Consider the following 14,295-nt stretch of genomic DNA (forward strand, 5'->3'; position numbering starts at 1 on the left):
AAGCTATTTTTATTAAGTGATGGTGACCACTCAGAGTGACTCACGCCTGGTTCTTTCCTTGACTTGTGCATTCTCTCTCTCTCTCCAATTCCTTATTTAAGAAAGTGAATTGCTCATATCTATGCAGCATCTGCTTTTAAGTTCCTTAAAATTTAAAATAGTTGAACATTTCTGAACTTCCCTTTTTCCCCCTTTTTGATAATATAAAAGGGGTTATCTAAACATCCAGAAGTTTGGAGAAGGGTTGTAGCTCAGAGGTAGAACATCTTGAGTTTCATGCAGAAGATCCCTGGTTCAATCCCTAGTGTCTCTAGGTAGGGCTGTGAAAAACCCCTACCTCAAACCCTGGAGAGAGGCTCTCCGCTGCCAGTCAATGTAACAGTACTGAGATAGGTAGACCAGTAGTCTGACTTGGTAAAAACCAGCTTCCTGTGTCTCCCAGAAGCCTTGTGACTCTTCAAAGACTTAACAACGCATTTCTAACCATGTATACTCAGAAGTAAATCCCATTAAATTCAGCTGGGCTTAATCCCAGATACATGGGGCTAGGATTGCAGACTAACGGTTATTTTTATTTTAAGATTTCAAGAACTAGTTCCCACTTTATCAGGTACACAGAACATTATCTCTTTTTGCCCGTATGGATATATCTATAATTTGGTCAGTAAATGCAAGAGGTAACATTCCTATGCAAAGCTCAAATGGATGCAAGATCAGTACAATGGTTATGCTGCTTTAACAATGATTGTGGGATAGAAATTCCTGGGGTTGTATTCAGCTAAGTTTTACTAAGAGCAGACCCACTGAAAATGTTGGACCTAAGTTAGTCATGTTCATGAATTTTAGTGGGCCTATGCTGACTAAAACTTAGAGAATAAATAAGAGAATCATAGAATTGTAGAGTTGGAAGGGATCCCAAGGGTCATTATCCATAATTCTGTATACTTCTATCATATTTTACTCACCTTTTTTCATAAACTAAAAGTGCCCAAATCTTGTAACCCTTCCTTATAGGGGAGTTGCTACTGTCCCTTGATCATTTTGTTGTTGTTTTTTATAATATATTTATTAGCAATTTTTTAATTTAGTTACAATTCCAATAAACAATGCAATATAACATATCTTTTAACACAGTCTTCTTAACTTCTTTGGACTTCCTCACATCTCCCGCTCCTGCGTTCCTAACCAAAAAACAAATTTTCCAACAAATTTATTCCCTTATTTCCATTCTTATTATCTAATTTTCCAATATTATATCTCTAATTTTTGATATCCTTTATTCAAATCTTAAAAAATTAAATATAACTTAAAAATTTTCCAAAAATTTATCTTTTCTTAAATTTAACTTATCTTCATATATCACTCCCTCTATCTTAATGGTGCCCAGTTGTTTATATTCTAGCATCCTTCTTAACATTCATATAGTTTACAATATTTTTGTAGATAAATCTTAAATTTCTTCCAATCTTCTTCCAACGTCTCTTCTCCCAGGTCTCGGATTCTGCCAGTCATTTCAGCCAATTCCATATAGGCTGTCAGTTGCATCTGCCATTCTTCCAGTGTGGGTAGATCTTGGGTTTTCCAGTACTTAGCGACGAGTATCCTTGCTGCTGTTGTTGCGTACATAAAAAATGTTCGGTCCTTCTTTAACACCTTCTGGCCGACAATACCCAAAAGGAAGGCCTCTGGTTTCTTAGGGAAGGTATACTTAAATACCTTTTTCAGCTCATTATATATCATTTCCCAGAAAGCCTTCACTCTGGGGCAAGTCCACCAGAGGTGAAAGAATGTTCCTTCACTTTCCCTACACTTCCAACATTTATTATCAGACAAGTGGTATATTTTTGCAAGTTTGACTGGGGTCATATACCATCTATATATCATTTTCATAACATTTTCTCTCAGAGCATTACATGCAGTAAAATTCAACCCAGTAGTCCACAACCTCTCCCAGTCCTCAAACATTATATTATAACCAATGTCCTGTGCCCACTTTATCATAGCCGATTTGACAGTTTCATCTTGTGTGTTCCATTTTAACAGCAAGTTATACATTCTAGAAAGTACCTTCGTTTTGGGCTCTAAAAGTTCAGTTTCTAACTTCGATTTTTCCACCTGGAATCCTAACTTTTTATCAAGTTTAAAAACTTCTTTAATCTGAGCGTAATGCAACCAATCTCGCACTTTGTCCTTCATTTTCTCCTGGCTCTGCAATTTCCAATTATCTCCATCCTTTTCTAGAATTTCCCAATACTTCGGCCATTTGGCCTCCATATTGAGTCTTTTCCGGGCCTTAGCTTCCAATGGTGAAAGCCACCTTGGAGTTTTACTTTCCAGTAAGTCTTTATATTTTGTCCAGACATTAAACACTGCTTTTCTGACAATATGGTTCTTGAAAGTCTTATGTATTTTTACCTTGTCATACCACAAATATGCATACCATCCGAAAGCGTTGTTAAATCCTTCCAAATCTAAAACATCAGTGTTCTCAAGAAGCAGCCAGTCTTTCAACCAGCAGAAAGCTGCTGATTCATAGTACAACCTTAGGTCTGGCAGGGCAAAGCCCCCTCTTTCTTTCGCGTCAGTTAATATCTTAAACTTAATTCTGGGCTTTTTGCCCTGCCAGACAAATTTAGAAATATCTCTCTGCCACTTCCGAAAACACTCCATTTTGTCCACAATCTGTAAAGTTTGAAACAAAAACAGCATTTTTGGCAATACATTCATCTTTATAGCAGCAATTCGGCCTAACAAGGAGAGTTTCAATCTTGTCCAACTCTCTAAGTCTCTCTTAATTTCTGACCAGCATTTCTCGTAGCTGTCCTTAAAGAGACTCAGATTTTTTGCTGTTATGTTTACCCCTAGGTACTTTACTTTTTTAACCACGTTTAACTCTGTCTCTTTCTGAAACCTTTCTGACTCTATAGCTGTCAAATTTTTTTCCAATACCTTAGTTTTCTGCTTATTCAATTTAAATCCCGCCACCCGACCAAACTCTTGAATTAGTTGTAATACTCTTTTCGTACTGGGTTCTGGCTCCTGTAAAGTCAAAACCAAGTCATCTGCAAAAGCTTTAAGTTTGTACTGTTTCGCTCCGACCTGTCCCTTGATCATTTTGGCTGTGTTTTTCTACATCTTTTCAGCTCTACAATATTATTTTGAGGTGCGGTGAACAGAACTGTACACAATATTCCAAGTGTGGCTACACCACAGATTTGTATAATGGTGCTGTGATATCAGCAGTTTCCTAATGATCTATAACATGACTCTGCCTTTTTCACAACCTCTGCACACAGAGTCATCATTTTCAGCAAGCTATCCACTATGGTCCCAAGCTCTCTTTCCTGGTCAGTTCATGCCCCATTAGTATATATTCAAAGTTATGATTTATTTATTTTTGGCTTTCACTTTACATGTACTTGCACTGAACAATTAATTGCCATTATAATGCCCATTCACTCAGTTTGGAGAGATTTGTCCTTCCTTTTTATTTGTAGTAACCATTCTCAGTGTTAGACAATGATTAATACAAATGGAAAGGAAGAAAGAATTTCCAGTGTGATATTTCATCACCGGCCAACAATGTCCTAACACACCTTGGAACCGTTTGGGTCCAAACTATTTATTGAGCACCTGCAGACATACTATCTGACCACACTTTAAGCTGTAGTAGGCAGTGTGGTGGAATGGCAGTGCTCACCTGACCTCTGGTTGGTCACATTACTACTGCTTACCAGGAGGTAGAGCGGGAGGGGCAGGGCATCAGTGAGGTCGGTGCTGTGCAAATGTACCAGTGGAGCCAGTCAGGTGCTCCTGTCAGTGCATTTGCACCTCGCAACTGCCTTGGGCCCTTTCCCTGTTTTCTGCAACAAGTAGCAGCACAACCAACCATGGACAGTTGAGTACCACCATCCCGTCATGCAATCTGCTGCTGACTTTGATCTGCTTTGGAGACTCTTCTAATGTGTCTTCTTTCCCCACAGCTGGTATGGTGGGTGACCACAAGGAAACAAATCCTTCTCTGCGGTAGCCTGATGGCTATGGAATTCCCTTCCATTGGACCTGTATCAAATTTTTACATTGCAGAATTTTTGGAAGGCCCTGAAACTTGTCTTTTTCATTTGGCCTTCTAGGCATGATGCTTATTAGCTGTGTGATGGTCTAGTGGAATTAGGGTTGGGTGTCATTTTGCTCTGTTGGGGAAAAAAATGTGTAGTATTGAGTTGCAGTTCAACATTTCAAAAAATTGTATTACTATTCTTTTCATAATTCCATTGCATTGCACTGAACTGAACTGGATTGTATTGTAAGCTATAGGGACATTTGCCCAGAAAAGCAGCCTAAAAATAATTTAGATTAATTAATTTAATTAAAGAAGGGGCTAAACAGTAAAGGTTTACTCCTGAGTCCTGTATTTGGCACATTGCCTTACCCCCCCCCCCCCCGGCGCGCTTCAGTCATTCAGTGTTAATGATACCCTAACAAAATGTAATAGGAAACAAAAGGTTTTCTAGGCCTTTCAGGCTATAGTTAAAACAAAGAAAAGAAAAGTAGCTGAAAATGCTTTATGAAATTTTGGCCCATGTGAAATCTTGTTACTTTGCCTTAATGCATACCTAGAGATAAAGGGTTGTGGCCTAAGCTACAATACAACTTGCAATATCATTTATGTTTGAACCAAATTATTGCTGTACTGTCCCAGTGTGAAACACAGCTATATATCTTATGTTCTGCTAGGGAACAGAAACAGTAGTGAGTTAACTATGGTTTTTAAAATATCCTTTCGTTTTTTACTTTGTAAGTATTCTGTGAACTGAATTTTGTGTTTGTTTTTTAAATAGACTTGAAAAGTCTCCCCCATGAGGATACATTAACCTTTTCTGTGTAACCTTTCAGGAATATGTTTTGTCATTAGCATGTTTTTGTCCTTTCCCCCCTAAAACTTAGATGAAGAAACTAGTTCTGTTTGGTAGCATACCAAGGTTTAAGCCTTGGAAATTACTACTTACGGATACAGTTAATTCCAGTGGGCTTTTATAACCAGAACTCTTAAGCATGCACAACTGCCTTTGCAAACCTGGGCTCTGAAAGTGCTGTTGTCAAATGAAATAAACCAAAGAATAGACATACCACTTCATCCTTGCAAAGCTGACCAATCAATTTAACTGTAAGTGTTTCTCTTCTGCTGTTGTAAAATCAGTTCATCTCTTTGTCTAAGGGATGTGTTTTGACAAACTTCACAGTTTAAAATTGGCTGCCCTACCCACAACACATTTGCGCTGATGGGCGCCTCCACTGACTTCCAAGAGCTTTGAAGCATTAAGGAACACAAGACCTACATTTAATTTAGTTAAGAGAACTCAATATTTAAAATTGCTGTAGTGTGCAAGGACTTCAAAACTGGGGTCAGAGTTTCAGTGCACACTAAGGAAATGCATCATACAGACCTGTGACTCAACAGAGGTTAGTTTTCTTAATTTTAGGAGAGATGACAGTTCCCACACTTCCATTGGCATTTATTATTATAAAGGTTACTACTCGCAGTGTTGTTCAAGCTAGGCTATTTATATCACTAAAAAAACAACTTGAAGGGAAAATCACATAGGGAAATATGAGACAAGTAAAAGGTTTAGTACAGAGAAAGGACCTCCCATCCTTTTATACAGTGTATGTAGGCAACCCAGCAGTGTGACAGTGGATGTGCTGGACCGTTACCTTCCTCAATAATGGAGTAGATGAGAGCAAATGAACTGAAGCCCAATCGAGATAAGACTGAAGCACTGTTAGTGTGTGGTTCCTTAGACTGGATGGATGGGATACTGCCTGCTCTTGATGGGGTTACACTCCCTCTGGAGGAACGGATATGCAGCTTGGGGTTCCTCTGGGTCCATTCCTGTCACTTAAGCCTCAGGTGGCCTCAGTGGTGCCTTCTATCACCTTCAGCTGGTGGCCCAGCTGTCCCCCTGCATGGACAGGGATAGCCTAACTTCAGCCATCTGTGCTCTGGTAACCTCTAGGTTAGATTACTGCAGCATGTCATATGTGGGTCTGCCTCTGAAGACGTTTCGGAAACTTCAGCTGGTGCAGAATTCATCAGCCAGGTTACTTGCCTGGGCAAGACTGTTTGAGCATATAATGCCAATCCTGGGCCAACTCTAGTTTCTGGGCCCAGTTCAGAGTGCTGGTTTTGACCTAGAAAACCTGAAACAGCTCAGGACCACAAAAGTCCGCCTTGGGACCGCCTTTCCCCAGATGAACTGACCCAAATCCTGCGATCATCACCTGAGGCCCATGCTTGTGTGCAGCTACATGAGAATGGGCCTTTTTTGTGATGGCTCCCAATTTGTGAAATGCTCTCCCCAAGGAGGTTTGTCTGGTGTCTTCGTTATACATCTTTAGGTACCAGGCAAAAACAATTCTCTTCTTCTGCTAATTAAACAAACTTACGGCCTTTTAAACTGGTGAGTGTGTGTGTGTGTTGTTTTTGTTTGTTGTTATGGTATGCATTTTCTCAAAATAAGTGAGGAGAAACACACATTTGCAGGTGGAAAGATAATCAGAAGGTCAACTAGAAACCTCCCTGACTTGTGAGTTTTCCATGTGTAAGATGATATTGTGTTCTGTTCATAGCTGTCAATGTTTCCCTTATTCCGAATAGGATTCCTCGCAAGAAAAGGGAAAAGTTGACAGCTATGGTTCTATTCAATTTTGGTACTATTCAGAGTAAACCCATGTAAATTAATGGACATGACTGATGTGGGTCCATTAACTTATTTGGGTCTACACTGTATAACTTTCTTGGATACAACCCTTTGTGGCTCTAGGTCACATTTCCCTGTGTGCATTGTGAAATGTTACGGTCCTATTCAAACTTTAAGGGTAGATGTGATATTTCCCCCCTCCTATCCCCCGTAGAGGTGTTCAGAAGAATGTGTGAGGCCTCAAAGATGGCAAGAGTTTGAGATGGAAAAATATCTGTTTCAGCTCACTTAAGTTTCTCCTTCCAATCTTACATTTTGTTTTCCACATTTATGCAGTCAGTAACTTGATTTTAAAAAAACACTTTAGCATAAATTTCTCCTAATAAAAACAATTTTGTATGCAGTTTTGATTAATACACACATTTTTGGAACACTATTCCCTAATATTAGGCATTTTTGTATGTAATTTTCACTAACATATGCATGTCTTTTTAGGCACGTTTCCCCCAAAATATGCATTTTGGTACATGTTGTTTGGGGGGAAACTGCATCACAAAATCCAGACAACTGAATTTTGAAGGATAGTTGTGTTTTAATGCACATATTGGTGTGAGAAGTGTGAATTAAGTAGGGTTTGTTTTTTTGTTGAAATAAAAACAAAACCGAATTTCCATCCCTAGTAGGGTGTGAGCACATGCTGGCGCTGCCCCATTGATATAGGCCCTGCCTTTTCCTCTCCCAACCTTCGTACATTGAGCAGAAAGGACTGCAGAGAGATTTAAACTGTGATCAGTCAGATGTGGTTAGAATCCTCATTTCAGTCTTGAACACAATTCTGTGGAGAGGTTACAATCAAGTTCAGCAGATTGTGGTTAGAATCTCCCTTCAGACCTTCCTGCTCAAGGGTGCCCTGAGAAGTGGGGGCAGATCACCTTGCATGCACCTGTGCCTTAAGTTTAAGTTTCAATACTCCCTCTTTTTTCATCTCTTCTTAGTTGTTTGCTGATACATCATATAAAAACATGTGATTACAGATTGACCAGTATGCTCTCCACATCAGGGCTGTTCAGTGAAAGCTAGCGAAACAGTGATCTAGGCTATTTAAGGTCTAGATCAGGGCTTGTCAGCCTGGTCCCTACCGCCCACTAGTGGGTGTTTCAGGATTATGGGTGGGTGGTAGGGCACAAGCTAAATCCTCCTTCCATCGAGCACTGGTGGGCGGTAAGGAAATTTTACCATCCAGAAAGATGCATTAGTGGGCGGTAGGTATAAAAAGGTTGACTACCTGTGGTCTGGATAGTATTTTCACATCAATATTAAAAGTGATGGGGCATGGTAGTTGTAATGGGCTTTTAATGTAATACTGAGGCTGTACAATTTTCTTCAAAATTATACCTTCAAACATTTCCCCCTTATCTAGTTTTTTTGTTTTTGTTTTCGTTTTTTGCCGATGACCCTGAACATCCCTGGAAGATGCAATGATTTATGAGAAGAGATTAGCTGTACTTGCAGGAAAAAGACCTCCTGCTCATTTTACAGTCTCATACTCTGGAGAGACAAATGAAGCTTCTAATGTTGAACAGAAAGAGCAGAACTGAGAACAGTTTTGTTTATCTTCCAATCAGATTATGATCAGAAGGTTGAAGGTAGCAGTGTTGCAAATAATATATTGGGGAGAGGTACTATCTCCTTGCTCAATCCTGTTTTATGTTTCCCCCTCCTTCATTACCTTCTCCTGCAGTGTAGCTGTTACAGCTCTTCCACATCTTTTGTCCTAAATTGGGGTGGGGTGGATGCCACCTTAGTGTTATTACTTGTAAATACCTGATACCAAAGGAGTGAGTTTTTTTTTGCGTTTTGCCTTAAAGCTGGAAGGCTCATAGGGATCTAGTGATGTACTTGACTATCCCAGTCTATGTTCTCTGTTTCCCTTTCTCTCTTGCAGAAGACTACAAATGCAGCCACAAGACCTATCTTTTCCCTATACGAATCTCTCTTTTAGATAAGAAGGTGAAGAGAATAATTAATGTTATTGTCTGCTTAATGGTATTGTCTGTTTCACCTGTTCAGGAATGCTTGGACCTCTAAGGGTTCTGTTGCTTTGGCAATGAATCATTCCAGAATGAGAGCTTATATGGGAGTTGGAGGCTCCCTTTCCTGGTTCAACCAGGCCTTGATCTGGTTGGCTGGTTATACACACATCCTTCTTTCTCTGAGTAACCTCACATTAAGCTGGCTGGGTGCTTCACTCACAGCCCTGAAACTCCTACTGGGCTTGCCATTTGCTCTCCTAGGGAGATGACGGGGTCCAAGGCCAGGAAGCTATGCAATTGGTGTGTAGTTCTCTGATCTTGGAGTAGGGAAGATGGCTCATCAGGATTTCTGGTTGCCTGGAGATCTGCTAGGGGTGGGGTCCTGTTCCCCTTACTATTCTTCCTAGGAGACTGCAGATTTGAGGGCTGGGGAGGGCTAAGCCTTGCCATTTACCCAGTCAGGGAAATAATATAGCATTTAATGATTATTTTTCAGCATTTACATATGGCCCAATCAACCATGTTCTCTGAGTGGTCAACAAATTTAAAAGCTGTGAAATACAATTAGAAGCAAAATGAAAACCAATCTGTATCTATGCTCTCTGCCTTAGTGGTGTGGCTGCTTATGACTGTCACAATCAACCAGATGAGTTACTAATTACAAGCGAACAATAATTATTTTTAAAAATTTAAAAATATTGTCACTTTAGATGCGATTATTTTCAGCCTAAGGAAGCTCGTCTATTGAGCCAAGCACTGACATATTTTGAAACAATCTGTTTTAGTGAGATAACACACTGTAATGTAGATAGAATAAGTATTTTAACTGAGGAATCAGTTATTTGCATCCAGCTGAGTGACCACTGAGATTTTTTCCTCAACTGCAATGTCGCTCTGCCCCCTGCCTAGTTGGATTGATCTACAGTGATGGGCTAGCAGTTTTCTAATATTTAAAAAGTAATTAGTAGACTGTTGGCACAAGGTTGATAAAAATGATGATTTAAAAAGTTCAGTTGTAAATCAATATTATAGTTAGGTTTTCAAACTTGATTCTAATCTAGCAGAGATTCAGAATACTGTATGTGTTTTGCTTTTCTCATTGTTTTGAGTGAAAGTTGAAATGTTTTTTAAGCCAAGCTAAATTGCATTTTAGTGACATGTGATATGTTTTGTCTAGCTGCAATTTAATTACCATTTACTTAAGAGTTTACTTCTGTTGATTTCAGTAAAAACCAATGGAGTGACATATTTCCTGCAGGTGGTTTGTAGGCCAGCTTGTTTCAGTTCTTTTCCCGTAATAGTATTTCACCACCTAAAAGACCTGCCTATCCTGTGCATTTGAGTAGTTACCTGCTTAATGTTGCTTAAACCTTTCCAAAACTGATGCCTACTTGAGCAATCCCAAATGCCCCAGGAAGAGCAGATGATGGGCGGCTGCATCCAGCAGATCTCTCTCACCACAGTTCGAGGTTTCCTAGTAAAACTATGGAAAGGTTAGCCATTGCGGGTTACTCTCCATCTGTACTCAGAGCTCGTGGAGGCATGGACATGGTGTGTTAAGACAGAGGGACCATGGATGTGCAGCAATCTTAGCCTACTCAGTCCCTTGGCATACCTTCAGAGAGACCCCCGGATATATGCTGGTCATTAAGCTAGTATATTTAATTCTCTTACATTGCTGTCAGTTTTTGATAACAGCATTTTTGCTTCAATTACTTTTGTAAGAACAGAGACAAAAGATACTAGCAGTATTTTCTGTGCCTCATGAAGGTGGCACTTAGGGTATTTTTCATGGTTTAGTACTTGTGCAGTAGCATTGATGTTGCCCTCCCACTTTCAACAGGGCTCTGTAGATTGTATTCAGATCTGCATTTCAGAGGCCATTCGCACCACATTTTTGTTGGCCTCACTTTAAGCTATTTCATTAGTCCCGCCATAGACAACAATGACTATAGGAAATATAACGTATGACCAGCCAGGCCCCTTGAGCAGAATTATGATGGATTTTTGCCTAGGTCCTTATACCAGTGCTTCCCACTAGTGATTATTAGAGAACTCAAGGCTCTAGTGAGGTGAGTTTTTGCTGCTTTTAAATCTCGGGCCCCTTTGCAAGTTACAGTTGCTGTGTGCAGCCCATTTAAATTGCTTGACAGGGTTTATTACTGCTGAACTGTTGCTATGTCGTAGTTCATCACCCACATCCTGCAATTCATGCTTTTACAACTGTCCAAAAAGAATGATCCACAAGCCTCTCTTTATAAACAAATGTTTCATCATAATATGACATCTGTTATGTGAGATGATTTAAAACAGCATCTCTATAGCAAGTGTAAGATGCGCAGTTGCCTTTATCTTCTTGCTGAGAGGAGGGCAAAGTTTGGTTTGATTTGCTTCTGCGGAAGGAAGAAAACAGAGATTTCACACCCAGCAGCAGCAGCTGAGCCAAATCTCTAGCAGAGGACTGGCGGGAAGAATCACTCTTAGTTTGGCAATGGTCCATGGCTCAGTAATTGAAAAACAACACCTTACTCTTGTTTTTATAATTTTGCCAGGCATGTATAAACAGACTTTTAAAAAATGGTGGTCATATCTTAAAACTGCAGAATTCTTTGATTCTTACAGATCTCTAGAAAGAACATTTTATGAATAGTTTTCCCAAGGGGGAAAGGGGAATTGTTTTTATGATTTCAGCGTTCTTCATTCAGGGGAGAAGTCTGCACCCTAGACAGAAAGGAGTGGTGTTCTTACACGCTTCAGCTTCCTTTCTACAGTATTATGAAGATTACAATGTTTTGGCTTTAAATTGTTTTGCTGTGTCATGAAATAAAAATGTAAAAGAGAAATGTATGGCTGTGATGCTTCATACTCTTCAACTGAACTTGAAACGACCCAGATTGTGTGGTGATTCGAAATTCAGTTTTATTTAATTCCAAATGCAAAACACGAGAGGCTAAGGCATTGTCAAAGTTTGAATCTCTGATTCCTCTCATGTGTTTGTGGCCACAAAATCTTTACAATAGACTTGCTTTTGGGAACAAGTGCTGTCTTTTGTCTCTGGAAAAAATTGAGAGGTTGCAAATGAAAGCATAAAGAGGCCTCTTTATTCATGTCCCCAAGTCTTTGTTTCATTGGGCATTGTTTCAGTTTATAAGAGTTGTTTTAGCAGATATAGCGTGCTGGAAAGGCCGACTGATTCCCATGCACATCAGGGCAGGCTTGTTAAAATCCTGTTATCTACTCAGCTGCCCACCCAGGATTTATTTGTTTCAAGGGTAGTTAGGATGTCTGTTTTTCCCCCTCTCCTTGTTAGTTACATTGAGTTTGCTTATTAAATTATGGAATCTGACAGCATCTTGGGCTGAAGAACCGCCTCCCGCTCTGATTTTCAGGGTTTATTACAGTTGTTGTTTAAAAGCAGTACTTAGCATTTTCCAGAATAATTCTCTTATAATTCAGAAATCATGTGCATTTTGTTTAGCACAGTTGTTTGTCTATAGGTGCCTAAGAGTAGTTATAGTTTTGTGTGCAGCTTAATATTCATATGACACCAAAATACTTGGGAAGTGGAAGTCCTCTGATTAAAAATGTTTATGGTAATGAAATGTACAATACCACCTAGTATAGTTTTTGACTCTCTGGTCACGTAGATCTTTTATTTGGCCTTCTTTCACTACAGAAGTGGGTTGTTAAATTGTACAGTGTTGTATGTTTTAATGAGGTAAGAGCAGGAGACAGCATGGTTATTAATGTCATACTTGGCATTTAGGTAGATCAGCTATATTAAAGAAAGCCTCCAATTGATGGTATTAGCTACAAACAGTGTAAATGGCTTACTAGTGATAGTTCAAAGGACTATTTAAATTTTAAATGTCTGTCTGTAGAAGCCTGCTTAGATTGGAATTGTTTAAGTTGTGCTGTAAGATGACACAGGAGTGTGGTTTTTTAAATTGTTTAACTTAGACTACTATTTACTCCCATTAATGAAAATGCTGCATGAAAACACTTTTTTAAATTAAGGGTTAACAGTTTCATAAAGACAGCAAATCAGGCTTTCTTTGTGAACTGAGTAACTATTCTTCAGTAACTTTATAGCAAAGACGATTGTATTAAAAACATTTATTTGCAAATGTATATAGAGATTTCATATGACTGCATTTATCCAATCAGACAAATTCAGAGTTGAGCAGAGCTTGAAATGTATTGACAGGTTTAGTGAACATGTTTTGAATTGGCCATTAAATCTCTTGAATGCCTCAGATTCATATCTGACAAACTTGATAATCCGTTTTCCGTAACATTTATTTTTATTTGAAGAAATGAATTTGTTTTTTCCACAATTCTACTTCAGCCCGAATGGCTGTTTAAGCTGAAACATTCAGTTACATAAAGAATCAAGATTGTGTATTATTTAGATCTTACTAGACAAGTGGGATTTGTTCCTTGCATCCCAGTTATCAAAAAGATTAACCCTTTGCCCCCAGAATTCTAATTGCAGCCATTTAGAAACAAAGAGGTTGTTTGTACAAGATAGTAGCAAAATCGGGGTTTATGCCAAGTGCAATGCTTCTCAATTGAATGGGGTTGCGAGTATTACATAAATTTTGTCTTGCATTTCAGGCACCTATAAAGGCAGCTTGTGAAGAAGGCACATTATGCAAGACTGGGTTTCCTGAAGACGTTTACAATGCAGTCATATCCAGGGGAGTTCATGAAGGACAGCCTCTTCTAAATGGTACAGTTGCATGTGACATTTAGTTTCTTATTTCTTGTGCATACATTAATTCTAAGGTATATTGTTTGGATTCCTTAAATAACACAAGAACCCTCTTTTACTTCAGTAATATACCAGATATATACTACCAGATGTAGTTTTGGAATTCAGTTAGATAGAAATGATTGACCAAAGGTTTGCCATTGAAATGCTTTTTCTAGAGTACTTTTCCACAGAACCCATTGTGAGATGGCTTCATTGCAATACTTTCCTGTTAGCCCTCTTTATAAGATCATTCTCAATTTTGTAAATTATAACAAGGACCTTTCTTATCCTAAATAGGAACTGAAATTTTATTACAGGAAAAGATTGTCCCCAAATCAGTTCCCTCCCTGTACCAAAATTTGCTTGCTATGTGGCAGGGGTAGTGTTCATAGAAGGATAAAATAGTATAATATCTATGTTCTCATCTCCCCTCACCCACTTCTCTCATTCTGAGTGTTTTTTGTACATGTGAAAAAAGCCTTTTACCAAGTTGTCATATGATTTGTGAAAGCTACCTACTTTAAAAAAAAATCCCTCTATCCTTTTCCCCCAAATGGCATAATAACCAGAATGAGAACAAAAAGATAGGCGGTTCCCATTTCTTCAGCTTTCAATGCCATAGAAGCTAGCAGAAATCTTAAGAAACACAAAAATATTAAAATTGTTTATTTCTGTTCTGTGAGAAACATATATTGTGTGAAATATATTGCTAATACTTCACAGCTAGACAGATTTCTCTATACAAAGAGAGAGAGAGAGAATTTTAATTGTCAGTAGAGGGCCTCAGAGTAAGAAAAATGTATTA

At 38.8% G+C, this 14,295-nt stretch overlaps 1 protein-coding gene across 3 annotated transcripts in view; it reads left to right on the plus strand.

Annotated features, from left to right (window-relative positions):
* The window catches only part of CDH2 (cadherin 2), a 123,354-nt gene that overhangs the window by 7,549 nt on the left and 101,510 nt on the right, over positions 1–14,295 (plus strand). For all 3 annotated transcript variants that reach the window (XR_014566481.1, XM_083747683.1, XM_083747684.1), the window contains exon 2: positions 13,352–13,466. Coding sequence is in view for 1 of the 3 variants with exons in the window: in XM_083747683.1 (XP_083603809.1) it covers positions 13,352–13,466 (115 nt within the window). In the remaining 2 variants the exon portion in view is untranslated. The remainder of the gene's footprint in view (positions 1–13,351; positions 13,467–14,295) is intronic.

The sequence above is a fragment of the Podarcis gaigeae genome (assembly GCF_964106915.1).
Source record: "Podarcis gaigeae genome assembly, chromosome: 7".
NCBI lineage: Eukaryota > Metazoa > Chordata > Lepidosauria > Squamata > Lacertidae > Podarcis > Podarcis gaigeae.